General features: G+C 38.2%; 1 protein-coding gene across 11 annotated transcripts in view; it reads left to right on the plus strand.

Annotated features, from left to right (window-relative positions):
• KIF1B (kinesin family member 1B) overlaps positions 1-15,861 on the plus strand; it is a 94,978-nt gene that overhangs the window by 32,877 nt on the left and 46,240 nt on the right. For 5 of the 11 annotated variants that reach the window (XM_035344655.1, XM_035344650.1, XM_035344653.1 and 2 more), the window contains 11 exons: positions 754-829; positions 1,136-1,214; positions 1,690-1,832; positions 5,499-5,632; positions 6,698-6,777; positions 7,851-7,926; positions 11,011-11,090; positions 12,538-12,644; positions 12,936-13,019; positions 14,604-14,784; positions 15,385-15,457. In XM_035344655.1, coding sequence (XP_035200546.1) covers positions 754-829; positions 1,136-1,214; positions 1,690-1,832; positions 5,499-5,632; positions 6,698-6,777; positions 7,851-7,926; positions 11,011-11,090; positions 12,538-12,644; positions 12,936-13,019; positions 14,604-14,784; positions 15,385-15,457 — 1,113 coding nt within the window. Of the gene's footprint in view, positions 1-753; positions 830-1,135; positions 1,215-1,689; positions 1,833-2,979; positions 3,022-5,420; positions 5,633-6,697; positions 6,778-7,850; positions 7,927-11,010; positions 11,091-12,537; positions 12,645-12,935; positions 13,020-14,603; positions 14,785-15,384; positions 15,458-15,861 lie in introns of all 11 variants that reach the window. The other 6 variants (XM_035344644.1, XM_035344647.1, XM_035344646.1 and 3 more) reach the window with 3 other exon arrangements.

Consider the following 15,861-nt stretch of genomic DNA (forward strand, 5'->3'; position numbering starts at 1 on the left):
TAATGCTGTTTCTCTTAGACCAAACAAGGAAGCTAGGGAAAGTCTTTGCAATTAAATTTGGAGGGAAATCTGCCAGAGGTGCTGACAAGGTCTTCTTTCTTTACATTAGTGATTTGGGGACAAAGTACTTAAATGCTTGGGCACCTGTCTTGTGACCTTGTGATTTGTAAAAAGGTTTTAGGTTTTAAAACAAATACGTGCCCTCCTTTCTACTTCTAGTTACAGTTACTAAGCCTCTTCATCTTTTTTTGTCAAGTTTCCTATTAACTGCTTACAGAAACACAGGAAGATGGGCTAGTTGTCCTCTCATATGTGTACCTGCACCTCTGTAGCTGTGGAATTTCCAGTAATGGCCTTGAGACTACTCAAAAAAAGTCATAATGTGTCTAGCAAAGGAAGAGTGAATTTTTCCCTGAAAGTCAGACTTACTGTGTAAATTTTCTTGGAATGGTATTAGAACACAGTATTTAAATGCCACAAAGATCATCTGCACCAACAGGAAAGCCTTTCTGAAGGCAGTGCTACAAAGGTATTACGTGGCCTGCTTACCTGTTTAGATGTCTGAATATGTTCCAAGTTACTTGATATCAAACTCTGTAATCATTTTTCAGTTGAGGATGGGCGACCCCCCTGTTTCAGACAGTAAATGTGTATGCTTTCATAGTTCTTTTAGTATTTATCCCATGCTGATGTTTTACAAGTTCATTTTCCATTCAGTGTTCATTTCTTAATAGCGTGTTTTTTCCTTTGCAGACTAAGAAGAAGAAGAAAACAGACTTCATACCATACAGAGATTCTGTACTAACATGGCTTCTTCGAGAAAATCTAGGTATGGCTGATTTTACCAATGCCAATATAGAAAGAAATTCCCACTAAACTTTCTGAATGTTTTCAATCACTTAACTTAAACTTGCATTTAGTGTAGGTTTAAATATTTTAAGTAGTCAAATCTTATTTATATGTTTCACCCTTTGATAAAGTTGCAGCTCTGTTACTGTTCTATGATTTTTGTTTTCCTTAGTTGTGCAGAATGTAGTTGAGTTCTGTACTTTATAGGAAATACTGATATTTAGTAGGTAATAGTATCTAGATTGTGCAGTGCACAGTCATCTAAAACTTCACCTGTGCATTATAGGTGGTAACTCCCGAACTGCTATGGTTGCTGCTTTGAGTCCAGCGGATATCAACTACGATGAAACTTTGAGCACTTTAAGGTATAGTCTTTTCATCTCTACTGGACACAGGCTATCCTTCAAATCTTCATACTTTGAGAAATTTGAGGGGAAGAAAAACTATAACGGCAAAAGCTCAGTTACCCTGAAAGAGGGAAACTGATTTATAGTATGTGAGTAAGGAACCAGGATCTTTTTTTAATTTGAAAAATCAGACTCATCTTCTCATGTGTGTATTTTGTTTTCTAGTGTGTTTGTTAGAATTAAGCATTTTAGTTGAGCTGAGGCTCCTAAGCACTGAATGAGGGGAAGAAAAAAATCTATTATACACATGATGCACCCTCCTAATGCATCTTGATTAGATCTTGAAGAGTTTTTATCCTTTTTGGAGCAATACCCTATGTGAAGTATGAATTTTTCTGACATAAATACAAATTAAATGTCTCCTATATTGCTGCATTCCTGTGTTGCATATGGACAATTATGTTCATTATAAGTTGTTTTTGATTGGTTGCAGGTATGCTGATCGTGCAAAACAGATTAAATGTAATGCTGTTATCAATGAAGATCCCAATGCCAAGCTGGTGCGTGAGCTGAAGGAGGAGGTGACAAGGCTTAAGGATCTGCTGCGAGCCCAGGGACTGGGAGATATTATTGACAGTAAGTGGATTAAACAGACCTTGCCATCTTGGGGTTGGTCTCCTTTAACAAGAACAGAGAGCTGGGCCTGTGAGAGAAAGGAGTTTAAAACATTGAAGTAGGTGCTTACTTTAGATTTTGCATATAGTTTTAGGAACGGTAGCTTCTTAGATCTTTAAACCACCCATCCTAGTATTGTTTGTAGAGTTGACAGGATACCTTCAGACTCCCATGGAAAAACATTGAGATGGATTTACCTATTGTTGCTGTGGAGGGGATTTTTCTGTGATAGAACTTCCATGTTCAAGAGTTGCCTTGGTGAGTTAAGAAGGACATTTTGTCTGGCTGCTGGTGAGAGGATAGTTGTAATACAGAAACTGATTTCATACTGAGAAAGCAAACACTTTCCTGTTTCTTGAAGGGTAAAGGTCATTAGTTGATACCTGGCTTCACCACAGCGCTTGTTCAGAAAGGAAAATTATGTTTAATTCCTGTTATACAGTGCCTTCAGTAACAAAGAATTTGTCATCTCAAAATTAGCTATGAAACAGCTGCATGTGGATAAAATAATGGATTATTTTGGGACAAGAGTTTGTTAGGTTAGCCGAGCTATATTGTACTGATTTGCTTTGCCAGCAACCTCTTAAAGTACTAAAACAAACTTGTGCCTGAACTATTTCCTGGCACTCAATCCAAATAAGGCAAACAACCTACAATTTTAATTGCTACATTCTTTTACAATATGAGCAGTGTTTTAATTCCTAGTGAAGGAGGTGCCCATAAAAACACACAATGTGTTCTGGTGGACTTGAATTAGCTATGATTTGCAGCTTAAAAAGGAAAAAAAAAATGGTTAATTTCTTTTTTTTTTTAAAGAAACATTCACCAGTTCTTGGTTTGTTAAGCAGAAGTCCTGACTTAAAGATGTGTAATATGTATGTTACCTGTCTATTTGTTTTCAAGAGATGTGGGCCAGAAGAAAATGAAATGCAGGTGTTTTCATGGTTGGTGCAGTTCATGTTTTTAGGTTCTAAATCAAAACTGGAAAAGTTACTGAAAATTGTGTATTGTCTCTTGAAAATTAAAGTAGTATTTTCTTCCCTTCCTATGTCACTGGTGAATCTTCAACTGTGATCCTTCTTGTATTTTCCCTGCTGCTTCCCTTCAGTTGATCCAATGGGAGATGAATACTCTGGAAGTGGAGGCAAATGTGTGTATTGTGTGGTTCTCTTCTTAACCTGCTTCCTCTGGGTCAGCTTTTAACTGAGCTTTGCATGCCAGCATTTCTCACAGGGAAATCCCAGACAGAACACTCGCTGTGGATATGTAATAACAGTTTCTTGGAAATCAGCTTAACCAACTTAGATAAAGTTGACACTCATAAAAAAAAAAAGTTTAGAATGCAGCATATGTTCCTAGCTTGCTTTCTGCAGAATACAGAAGGGAGAAGGGTGATTATGAAGGGAGAAGGGTGATCATTTAGCCAGTTTTCATCACAGCTAGTATTTTACATTTGAGCTAGAAATATTTTTCTCAAATCTCTTTGAAGTTACTCAGCTGAAACCTCTCCTACTCACCTAGTTTCCTGACCTTTTAACTTTTCTTTTCCACTTCAAAGCATTTATATTTAAATGTGTTGATTAACTTAAGCTGAAATGGTATCAGTTCCTCCTGGAGACTGAGATTTATTTTCTTTATATATAGTCTATTTAAACAAAGAAGTTCACATCTCGTAATGATGAAGGTCCCTTATTTGAGCTGAAATACCTGGTTGATGATGATTATCTTAATAGAGACAGAAATACTCATCAAATATAGTTTGTTTTTGTTCTTCTGTTTGTGTTTATGGAAGGGAAATATGCATAGTCCATTGCAAAAGAAACATCTGATACGTATTTTATATAAAGTTTGGGTTGGCAGATTGTTTTAAACTCTTTCAGCCAGTCTTCACTCTCACTCAGAAACAATATCAACTAGAAGAGATCTGTCTGAAATTTCCTAAAATCAAAGCTACTGGTGGTGTAAAGACTCATCCTGGCCTTGTCTGACTTTCTGATGCTGCTTCCAGCGTGTGCATATGTCATCAGTTAAAGCTGCAGCCTTCAGGAGAAGCGTGCATGGTGTTGAGGGTTTTGGTTTTCAGTGGTCACAGCAAGTGTGAAAGCTATTGCAAATGCCACTTCTTTATCTCCAGGAGTGCATGTGTCTATTGGCCTTTTGAGACTTCATCCCCCTGCTCTGCCATGTCTGCTTTTTTCATCCCGATGGCGTTCCCTCTCCTTAACCTGCCTTTCTTTTGTTAACCTTCCATCCCTGCTTCCTTTATCTGCAGATGGTGGTTTTCAAACTGACTTGATGGCAATCATCAGTTTCATGAGGCTGAAATGGAAACCTGAATGTGGAGTGAGCTGGGGTGTTAGGCTTACCCATGGCACTGTTGTTCAGGATAGTAGAGGAGATGTGGAAGGACACTTATATTTATGAAATGTCTGTGTGAGCACTTCTCATTTTTCTAAGTGCAAAGCACTTGTTCAGAACTTGTAAGGTCTGATTTGACCTGCTTCTTTCTTAAGAGTAATTACTTGAAAGGATTTGTTTGAGCTAAAAATTAAAGCTATCAAAATTATTTACACTGAGCTACCTAGTAGTCTGGTATTTCCATGTTACAAGTTACTTTTTGTGATTATTTTGAGGATACGGTTTACTGACATATCTGAGAAGCTAAGTTAGATCAAAATAACTTGCCTCTGGATGTTTGTTTTTAAATCATTCAAGTGCGTCCTCTTGGTTTTCTGTCTCTAAAAGGGGCAGCTTTCAGGTCGCTGTTTTTTCAGGCTACACAAGCTGCCTTATTAACAATTTTTATTAAGTCCTTCCTTGCATAAATGAAGACCAAAAACCTTTAAACCACCTTCTGAAGTATAGGAGCTGTAGCAGATGCTTCACTGATTGCGTATCCTAGATCTCCGTTTTTGAGATGAGAAGGGTCGAGAGGAAGCACAGCCATGTTACAGTGAACTTGTGTTCTTTTCTCCCTGGCATGGACTGACAGGTGACTTAGGTACTCGCTCTCCTGGGAGAATTTAGCGAGGGGGCAGCTTTTTGTCCTTGTGGTCATGGTGCTTCAGCAGAAGAACTGCTTCTATGATAAAGATTTACTTGATCATCGTTTTAGATCAAAGAAGCCAGGAAGAGAAAGTTTTTGCCGAATTTAAGGGGTTGGTATATATCAACCCAGAATGTTGCTTAGCTCATCAGTAGCTGCTCTAGGTCTGAGCTTCATGGCACTCAGCAGCTTAGTGTTCATTTAGGGATAGGACAGTTTATTTTTGGTGAGCGTAATTTATTTAAAGATATTTTGATCGGAATGATCCTTACTAATAATCCCCAGGGTCTGATTTGGGTTATCTTTGTCATGGATACTAATATTCAAGGACTTGTTTCAGAACTGCCATCTAAAAATTACAAAAATTGTTTTGTTGCTGCTTAAATGCTTTCCTCTTATACTGGTATTTCCTTCCTATCTTCCTCTTTCCTGTTCCTTCCCTCCTCCTATTTTCCTTTTCCCTGTCTCTCTGCTTTCCCTCTGTCTGTGTGTCTTTCTCTCAGATCTGAAAGATTTTCAGAACAATAAACATAGATACTTGCTAGCCTCCGAGAATCAACGTCCTGGCAATTTTTCCACAGCCTCCATGGGTTCCCTCACTGCATCTCCATCCTCCTGCTCTCTCAGTAGTCAGGTGGGCTTAACATCTGTGTCCAGTATACAGGAAAGAATCATGTCAACACCTGGAGGAGAAGAAGCAATTGAACGGTTGAAGGTAGGTATTGCTGAAGATTAAGCAGGATAATTTGGTCTTTTCCAAGGGTAAACAGTGGCCAAGCTGGGAAAACTTGCCTTCAGCAGATACGTCCAGTATACTGCTGTTTCTGTAGGCAGTTGTCTGAAACCCCCCTTGTACCTTAGAAAGTGGGTTTAACTGAGGTGGGCTAGAGATTGGGTTTGTGCACAGTCTTTCCTGGTAGGATTGTATGGGTTTGATTGTAGCCTGGAGCTACAACGAAACTATAAATGACAATCTCGATTTTTGTTTATAGGTTTTCTGATACAGTGGCAATTACAGGAAATTTAATCTTAAGACTTCAAGAGGCCTGGTCAACACTAGTGTGGACTAGGTCTGACTAGCAAATGCAGTCAGCTTTCAGAAAGCCAAATTACCCCAAAGCTGAGAAAAGGAGGCAGAATAATCCTGCCACTGTTGTATTCACCCAGCCCCCACAGATTAAAATGTGAAGCACACAGAATGCTTTATCCAGACAATAGCAGCCTTGTCCCAATTCTGCATAGAATTGAACCGCATCAAAAGTGCATTACAGTGAAGTATTTCTTTATTTTACCAAAGCCCCCAATCTCCATGGGTGGATGAGTGGGGAAAGCTGCCTGTATTGAGTCTGTGCTTCGTTCTCATGTCTTGTCCATGAGACACTGCCACAGGGATTGCGATGGGCTGGAAAACACACTGCATTTCCCTTTCCTATTAGAAACTTGCTGTTACCATGGAAATAATGGTGTGGTCTCTGCAGTTCCCTGGTGTCCAGTTACTGAATGATGTCTGTAAATTAGATTTTAAAGAAAAACAAGCAATTTTTAGGTGGTTCAAATTGAAGTCTGATTGAGGTTAAATGTGAAGTCTTTTCTTCTCAGCTTGCCTTCCAGGATATTAACTCTAAATAATTAAGGAAGACAACTTACCGATTTGAAGCACTGGGTACTTTTTGTACCCAAAATTCAATTGACAGCTAGCCCTGATAAACCTTTATTTTGTATATTATGGAGGGAAGTCTGTTGAGAAAACTGTAAAACAGCTTGTGGGGTTTTTACACAGGAATCTGAGAAGATCATTGCAGAGCTGAATGAAACATGGGAAGAGAAGCTGAGGAAAACAGAGGCCATTAGGATGGAAAGGTCAGGAATTAGAAATGCTGTACATGTGGGTGGTTTCTGCTAAATAGAAGTGCGGAAAATGGAGAATGTCACTGTTGAAAAGCAATGGAACAGTGGAATAGGGCTTAGTGATAAATCTGCTGGCCTTTGTATTATGTGTAACAGTAGGGGCAATGCTGAGAGAAGGCCGTATCCTTTCTGATGTTTCCTAACATGAATGTTTAGAGTTGCAATACAGATAACATCCAGAGCTGCTGCTATGGCTTCTGTTGTAAAGCAGCATGCAGTTCTGGACTCTTTCTTTCCCCTTCCACCTTTCTCTTACATTCCAAAAATTCTGGCCCTTAAGTTAAGCAGATAAGATGAAGGTTTTTGTACCAGAGTATCTAAAATTGTGATACAGCTCCAGCTGTTCAGCTGTGCTTTGACTTGTGTCTTAGAGCAATAAGCCATGCTTAAGAATTGTCAAAAGGTAGTTGGAACAAAACCAAGCATTGTTTGTTAGAATATTAAACTTGTATAAAATATATAAGGGTAACATCTTTGTGTGGAAACAATTTGAGCAGTCCCTAAAATCATGAGAGGTATGTGAAGGTGGATAGAGAATAATTATTCATTGACTAATATAAGAGCTAAGGGGCATCAAGCCCTTAAGGGGCATCAGGCATCTTAAGGAGAGAATACTTCTTACATTAGATCAGGAACAGCCAGATAAATCTTTGTAAATTAATGAATAAGGGTAGCTCTATTTAAATTCAATGTTTAAATTTAGAACAGACTTGTGCATTCATTGCCACCGTAAGGAAGGTCAGTGTCCTAAAATGTACGTACCTTGTGATACTTTATTGCATTAAAATACTGTCAAATATCTGTACTTTTATTTTTGCTGTTCCTGCTCTTCAGGTCTATAAACTCTGGGGCTAAAGTTTAGAAATGTGCCCTGTTGTGTTATAAGGTGGTTCTTGTTGTGTGGTCCATGGATGGGCTGGTTGAAAGTCTAATGTATTTCATAGTGAAAATGAAACCTTACTTTGTCTAAGAATTGCATCTTTTGAATCCTAAGATACCATAAATGACTTGTTTTACCCTCTCAGGGAGGCATTGTTGGCAGAAATGGGAGTTGCCATTCGTGAAGATGGAGGAACGCTGGGAGTCTTCTCACCTAAAAAGGTAGAGAAAATTGATAATTTTTGAATCCCGTCCGTCAATGGCAGATCAACTTGCAGGGAGAGGGTGACAAAGGAACTGCCATTCACACAAGGGTTCCTGTCCGTGTAAGGTACAGGAGAATGTAAGTGAGGCTTGGACATTTGGAGAATAAGTTCCTTTTACAGTATCTTAAAAGTAACTTACAGTTCCTTTTACAGATACAGAAATATCTTTAGTATTAGAACACTCTACATCTAAGGATTATTTTGCTCATAGCAATGAAGTTGGGTGCTGTTTGACGTGACCCAGTGCTTCTAGGGAGCTGTGTAAAGCATATTGCCTGCCATAGCTTCCATTGGTCATTAAGGTAGGGAAGCGTGTGCTAGCCTGATGTGCTGATGAAATAGGAGCAGTATGAAAAATTAATGGGAGATTTCTGATATCCCCAAATGGTTGAACTCTGTGCCTTCCTTTAGAAAAATCTGTGCTGCCGGTGAAAGTGTTTGTAGCTCCTTGCGTGTCTGTTGAATCAATAGCAACTCAGAAATGCTGCCTCTTATATCATTGCTGCTACTGAGTGTGAATTTGTTGTACTCTGTCTACTCATCTCTGAGATACATAGAAGAGTTTGAAGTCTTGTTTGGATGCCCTTTCTTGAATTTTTCCAAGGTGGAAAAAGGTTAACAAGAAAAGGGATTGTAATCTAACAAGCCAACCACTGAATGCAGTGGGGGCAGGGGAAAGAATGTTTCTTTCAATACATGTCAATAGTTCTGTTTTCTGGAAGTTAAAAGAAGCAGAGCTGTGCAGGAAAAGGGCATAAATCAATGCTATAAATATAAAATGATCTACTTAAAGAAGCTATCTATGCAGCTAATGCAGAATTAATGAAGTGTAAAGAAAGGAATGCACTTTCTTGTACCTCATATCTTTGAACAGGTAGCATAGACTAATATTTTAGTGTGAGCATTGCATATGCAAGTCTGTAATAAATGTGATGAGAGGGTGAATGGGGTCCTGTCTGCAGGCATAGCACAGCAGAGTCGGTTAAAGTGTTTTATCTTTATGTTAAAGGAGTGCTAGTGTGTTATGTCTGGAGTAGGTAGAGCCCTGGTTAGCTTTTGGTATCTAGTCTAGAAGTGTCTTAGGTTTGTCAAGGTGCTAAATAGTTGAGGGTTCTTTACATTTCCTTCTCTTTTGTTATGGATCCTAATCTCCTTTTAGATTTTCCCTCAAAGGCCATCAACTCTTTTTGATGACTCTTTTGATGCATTTTCAGCTGATCAGGTTTGTGTATAAATGCCATCTGAGTTAAGTAGTTGCTTTGGTAATAGATAGTGTTTATTTTTACCCATATAGGATTTATTAGAAGTAAAACTTCCGACCTAGTCCTTGCTGCTTCTGTTCCTTTCTGTCCTTGTAGATGTCTCATTAGTTTTCCTCTTAGTATTGTGGCTGCTGTTGTGAAAACGTAGGAGATAGAAAATTATGAAGTTGTTAATAAAGATACAATACTTCTGAGGTACCAGTATAAATATAATCATATGCTACTAGGACAGCACTGTGGTTTTACAAGCTGAGCTATAAATTGAACTCTCTAAGGTAAATTTTGCACACTTCACAAATTAAAAGGTATTACATTGCGCAACCATTATTGAATCTACTGGTTGTGCTTTTGATGACAGGAAACTACTTGAAATGGATTGTGGAAATGTAATTACTTATGTTCTCATCAAAGAGGAGAGCAGGGAAAATTCTTCAGTTCATGCTTGAGGAATGCTGTACAGGAGAATGTTAAAGACCATTGTCCTTGGGTAAATAGCAGATCTCAGAAGGAGTGAATAGCAGGTTTAGCCGCCATCATCTTTCAAATGGTTGAACTTTATTTTTGACAAAGCCTTCTGTTGCCTGTGACAGACACATTCAGACTTAGAGCGTAGTATATAGTGATCTCACATATCTGTATAGGGTACAGCTTGAATTTCAGAGTGTCAAGTAGTACAGTCATAGTGTTGATATAGCAGTTGAGTATGTCTGGGATCTGGTTTCTCAAGTTTTCTCGTGATTCAAGAAGTTGATACAGCTCTGAATGTCTATTTTAATGGTGTGAACAGGGTTGATAGCATGGCATATCTTTGGCTACAATTCTAGGAGCCCTCTTGAATTTTAGGGGTTGAAAAACATCTTTTTACCCCTCCTTTCTGTCTCTCTAGTTAGTCTTCCATTGGGCCATAGGCAATCAGACTTCGTCTTTCAAAGGGAAGTTTCATTGTGAGCAGACAGTAATTTTTGAGCTTCCATAAACTAAGTGCTATTAACATTTCTATTAAGTGATTTTTTTTGCAGCTAGAATGAGTTGAAGGGCACAGTGTTTTCAATGAATCTTAACCAAACTTATTTCCTTTTGTTCAGTTGTTCTAACTGAGAGTAACAAAATGAAGGGAGGCTTATTAACACTTTTATCATCATCTTCCATTGTTTAACCATTTTTGCTTTTCTTTTGTGCTTGTGCTTACTGCTATCTCACTGGCTAGATTTTCACACCAAGGCCATGTGACTTGTTTGCTGATTCCAATGGGGTTTTTTCACCAAAGAAGGTTGGTTTAGTAACTGTAGTGAACTTAAATTTAGAAGCACTTTAGATGAAGAGCTTTTTAGTTGTTTGTATCTGAAAATGATGGTAGTTCTAGATATTCCTTTGACTTTAATGGACGCTTTGCCAAACCAACTCCTGAAAAAACAGCTCCCAATGAAAGCTGATTCCACATCAGTTTCAAAATTTTAATTAAGCACCCTTTTGTTGTGTTGGCCATCCCATATCAAAGTTTAAGGAGACTTTCTAAGGAATCGTTTTTTTTAATTGAAGCTGTAATTATTCCCCCTCTTTGCTTTATTGTCTGAAATATCAACTAATCTGAGCTGTATTTCTCCTGTTAACTTCGTGATGCTCTTCAGTACTGCAGGAGATTATATTTAAAAAGATGGATTATGGAATAACCTGGATATACATAGCGAAACTGGATTAATCTGCACTCTCTACAGCTGTGGGAAGAAGCATATAAGTAGGACCTCAGTTCTTAATTAACTTTTCTTTTTTTGTTTCAGACTCCTCATCTTGTAAACCTTAATGAAGATCCACTCATGTCTGAATGTCTGCTCTACTACATCAAAGATGGTATTACTAGGTGAGGGTTGGTACTAATATGCTGATGTCTGGTTCTTTGCTTGCTTAAGTTCCTATGCTGGAGACACCTTGAGCTTAAATAATAAGTATTCCTTGAGTTACTCAACTTCCAGGTATAAATAAAGCATGAGATTTGCTGTAGGTGCAGAAGTACAGAAATTCATTTCCCTCTACAGTTTACTTTATGCTTTAGAAGTAATTTTTGCAGTCGCTCTGCTTTATAAGATGTTTATTATTGCACTGGGCAGTACAAGAAAGCAGAATATCCCTTTTGAAATGTAGGGAAACAGAAGAAATGAAACACTGGAAATGCGATTTTGATGAGCTGAGGATTGAAAACCACAGTATTTGATAAAAGGAAATGAAATAGGGCTGAGCTTTCCCTTCATATAAACAAACTGTTATCCACGTCTCTTCTGCTGTCTTCTTGGATGTAATGCCTTCTTGTCTTTGTAATACGCTTTTATAGCCAGTCACGTGGTGTTCTTGGCTGACAGTGTAAGTGCCCAATTAATGTAGTTCTGAATACACATACATGAGATTAAATTTAATTGCCAAAATCGGAACTTAAACAGACTATATTTTAAAACTTGTTGTCAAGATACTTGGGAGAAGAGAGGCTGTTTTGCTTAACTCTGGTGCATTAAGCACTGTTTGGCTGCTTGGTTTCTATATTCCTGGGGGACAAATGGAGGACAGTACACAGACAGGTGCTGTTATTCTACTCCAGCTTACATAGGACCTAATGAAAGGAGTATCAAACTTGTAGAGAGTTCACCACAGAACGATGACGATAGCTTAGGGCTTAAGAAATCATGATAAATTTTGAGTGTAGCCAGCTGGCGGTGGAAATATGTAGAGTAATAAGCAGAGCAACAAGTTCATAAACATTAGGATTGAAAATTAAGTTGTCCATTTTTATGAATAGCAAATATCTAGAATTGCTCAAATATTTCAGTTTGGAATGGACTTGAATCTTCATGCTTCTGGGATGTAGCCAACCTCCTCTTGTTGTCTGGAAGCTACATGAAACTGCTTGTGACATCAAATTACTCAGCAAGAGCCTACTGAGCCATTTTTGCTTCTTTGTTGAAGTGCAGATGGTAATTATTGGAAGGGATAATTCTGGCTAAAATGGACCACTGGAAGTTCCTGTCCCTTTGTTCTCCTCTGCTTCCCTTTGTAGCGAGAGGGAGACTACACAGGGAAGGAAATACCTCAAATTCAGAGGTCTTTAATGTTTCAATTCTCTCTTTAGATTGCATGTGTTGAGAGAGAACTTTTTCCTTTTCTCAAGCTATTTTCCTCCAATTTCCAATTAATCTGTTATGTCATGTACAATTCAGAGTTAAGCGCTACAAATGTTTCACTTGAAGGATAGCTGTATTGTCTTACAGAGTTGCACAAAATGTCTGACTTGCTCTTGAAATGTTTTCTGTTGGACTCAGGGTTGGCCAAGCTGATGCTGAGCGAAGGCAGGATATTGTATTGAGTGGGGCTCATATCAAAGAAGAGCACTGTATCTTCCGGAGCGAGAGGAACAACAATGGTGAAGGTAAAAAACAAACAAACAAACAAAAAACCCACAAACTACTACTCGTCCTAAAGTGTTGGAAATACAGAAAAACTAGAAAATAACTAGTAATAATTGCCACCTGCAATATTAAGATGCCGGTAGTGTTGATTCTCTGGTAGTGTTTTATTAACCATTGTAGCGTGAAGAAGTGATTCACTTTTATCTTGTTATCGTGTTAGTAGGAAGACAGCCAGAAAATGAGGATCTGCACATTTAGCTGTTTCTATATAGTGCTCTCTAAAGTCTCATTTGTTGTTGTTTTCTTTGTAGTTATTGTTACTCTGGAGCCTTGCGAACGATCAGAAACCTATGTTAATGGCAAGAGGGTTGTGCAGCCTGTGCAGTTGCGCTCAGGTAAGAAATGTTAGAACAGATGTTTTTTTCAGACCGTCGAAGAATTGTTCATTTGTGACATTTGCATCATTGTTTGAAAGTGCTGGGTGCTGTTAAAGGGCAGGCGTGTTACCTTCTTGGAGTGCAGCTTTTAAACAAGTTGGTAGCATTTTTCTCTTATCAGCAGGTTTTTTCATTCTTTGCTGCATTAGCTGTAAGTGTACTTAAATATTCACTGCCACACAGCATCCTGCTTGTCCTTCTGCTTACCCTGATATTATTCTAGTACATTCTTGCCCAAGCCTATTGCCCTTGGCAGTCTCAGTGAGACAGAGCAGACAGACTGCCAGCTGCTGATGGAAAATTCCCAGCTTCCTGGCAAAGCTAAGATATGACCCTCTGCAGGAGTACAACAGCTTCTCTTTTCTCTCATTAGGTTTCCCACTCAGTCCCCTACATTCCTTTACAAAGGCGTGTGGGGAAAGAATTAGAGAGGAGGGAGTGACTTCTCTAAATTATGCTTTTTAACCCATCTTTTTCAAGCCACGATGCCTTCTGTGTCCTTTTTCATTTTCCTCTTGTTTAAAACAAACAAAACCACCTTGGAATTACTTGCACCAAGTTCTAAGTCAGTATTTGCATGGAATCAAGCATACTGACTTCAGTACAAGCCAGAACAGTGAAGGGTAAATGTTTTGTTGTTCTGGCAGCATATGGCTCATACTGAAAACCATGACTCTATCCTTTAGTAATCACTTCCTTTTTTTTAAAAAAAAAAAAAAATTAGATATTTGCCTTCTGCATCTAGACAATTGAGTTACCAGGAGAATTCAGATATGGCCTTGACATCTTGAAATGCCTGTGTTCTAGTAATATATTCATAAGGGCAATTTTGGTCACTCTGGAGATCTATTTACTGGAATATATATTTTTTACTTTAACTCCATGAATATGTTCTCTGGGAGAGCAGAGGAATTTCACTGTCTTCCATCAAGCACATGTCTCAGGCTCTTTGGACATCTGATATCTCTAGGATTTAGCTGAAAGATTTATGATATTACATTTCTTCAGCTCTTCCCACATTAGTTAAAAGAAACTAAAATCCTTCTATAAATATTACTGATGAGGTTACAAATTAAATCAATACATGTAAACCACATGTTAAAGAAAAGTAAGCTCCATGCATTCCATTCTTTGAAGTTAGACTTTTTCCAAGCTGAAATTTCTGCTAAATTGGCCTTTGCCCATGTTTTGGTGCTGTCAATAAAGGAGAGGAATGGGACTTAGTGAATGTCTTATCTGCTGCAACAGTTGGTCAGTCTCCAAGTCCATCCTTTAATTTTTGTTAAATTTTTCCGGAATGTTTGATTGGATCTCTGAGGGTGATGCCATCCTCTATGAGCAGTGTTTCTTATCACCAGTAGCTTTTTCTGTACAAACCAGACATTCTTTTCTTCCTTGTCACCTACTAATTTGAATGTATACTACAGTCCTCATTGAGCAATCTTTTCCACTGCCATGTGAGGGTAAATGGGATGAATCGTTCAGTGATGTTTTTAATTGCCTTGGAATCCTGAAAGAATTAACTTGTGTTGCTATTTTTAGGAAATCGTATCATCATGGGTAAGAACCATGTCTTCCGATTCAACCATCCAGAGCAAGCACGAGCAGAAAGAGAGAAAACTCCATCAGCTGAGACTCCCTCTGAGCCAGTTGACTGGACTTTTGCTCAGAGGGAGCTTCTGGAGAAGCAGGGAATTGACATGAAGCAGGAAATGGAGAAAAGGTAACGAAAGAACTCAGAATTTCTTCTTGCAACAAGGAAGATATACCTGTAGGCTGAGTTATTAGTGCAAAACCTAAAGCTAATGTCTGTTGTATGTGTGGAAGACTTTTAAATGAAGCTTCCAAAAATAGAGTGCAAGTATCCTTCTTCTTCCAATGTATTCCAGTGCTCGTTCAGCCATTTAGTGTCACTGCTACCTCTAGTGAAAGTTCAGAAAAATTCCTCAATTTTACTTCAGTGCTGTAGGTCCTTAAAAGAAAAAATAAAAGTTAAGCACCTGCCATAAACTCTCGAGACCAGATTTTGGTGAAGGACTGCACTGTAACTTTTAGGTAGTTTCAGTTACGTAGTACTATAATAGACGTCTCCTATGTAACAAATCAAATGCACTGAATTAATAGGTCCTCATAAAATGTACTTTATTTTTTCAGGTTAAAGGAGTTAAAACAAAAACAAAACAAACAGTAACATTATAACAATTCTTTTCAAATGGAAAGACTTTTACTCTTGTCATTGTAATTTAGTGGATTTTGTGTTTAGATTAACACCAACGTGAAACTAATAGTATCTGTCTATTTCTGTTCTTGTGTCTGTCTTCAGATTACAAGAAATGGAGATTTTGTATAAGAAGGAAAAAGAGGAAGCAGATCTCTTGTTGGAGCAGCAAAGGCTGGTATGTGTCCTTACTTCAGATTAACTATACCTTTGGCCAACAGTAATTCCTGTCCTTGCTTATCTGAAAGTTTAGGAAACCTGCTTGGGTTGTCTGCACAATGCAGTTATCCCTTTGCTTTTAAATACTTTGTCTACAATGGATTACGATCAGTGTGAGCGAGCTCCTTCGTATTAATTTGGGAATGTAATTGACACAGAAGAGGCTTTAATCAGTTATTGTTGGGACAGGTCAGATTTCTTGCAATGTAACCCTAAAGAAGAGCATTTCTATGCTCTTATGCTATTTTTGAAGTTCATTTTCAATAGTCTAATCAGCTACTTTTTGGGATGTTTGCCTTGATTTTGATCTTGGATCACCAGAAGGTACTAATTTTGTGCTGCCAAAGAGACTCTAGAACAATG

This window comes from Oxyura jamaicensis, chromosome 21 (genome assembly GCF_011077185.1).
Source record: "Oxyura jamaicensis isolate SHBP4307 breed ruddy duck chromosome 21, BPBGC_Ojam_1.0, whole genome shotgun sequence".
NCBI classification, from domain to species: Eukaryota; Metazoa; Chordata; class Aves; order Anseriformes; family Anatidae; genus Oxyura; species Oxyura jamaicensis.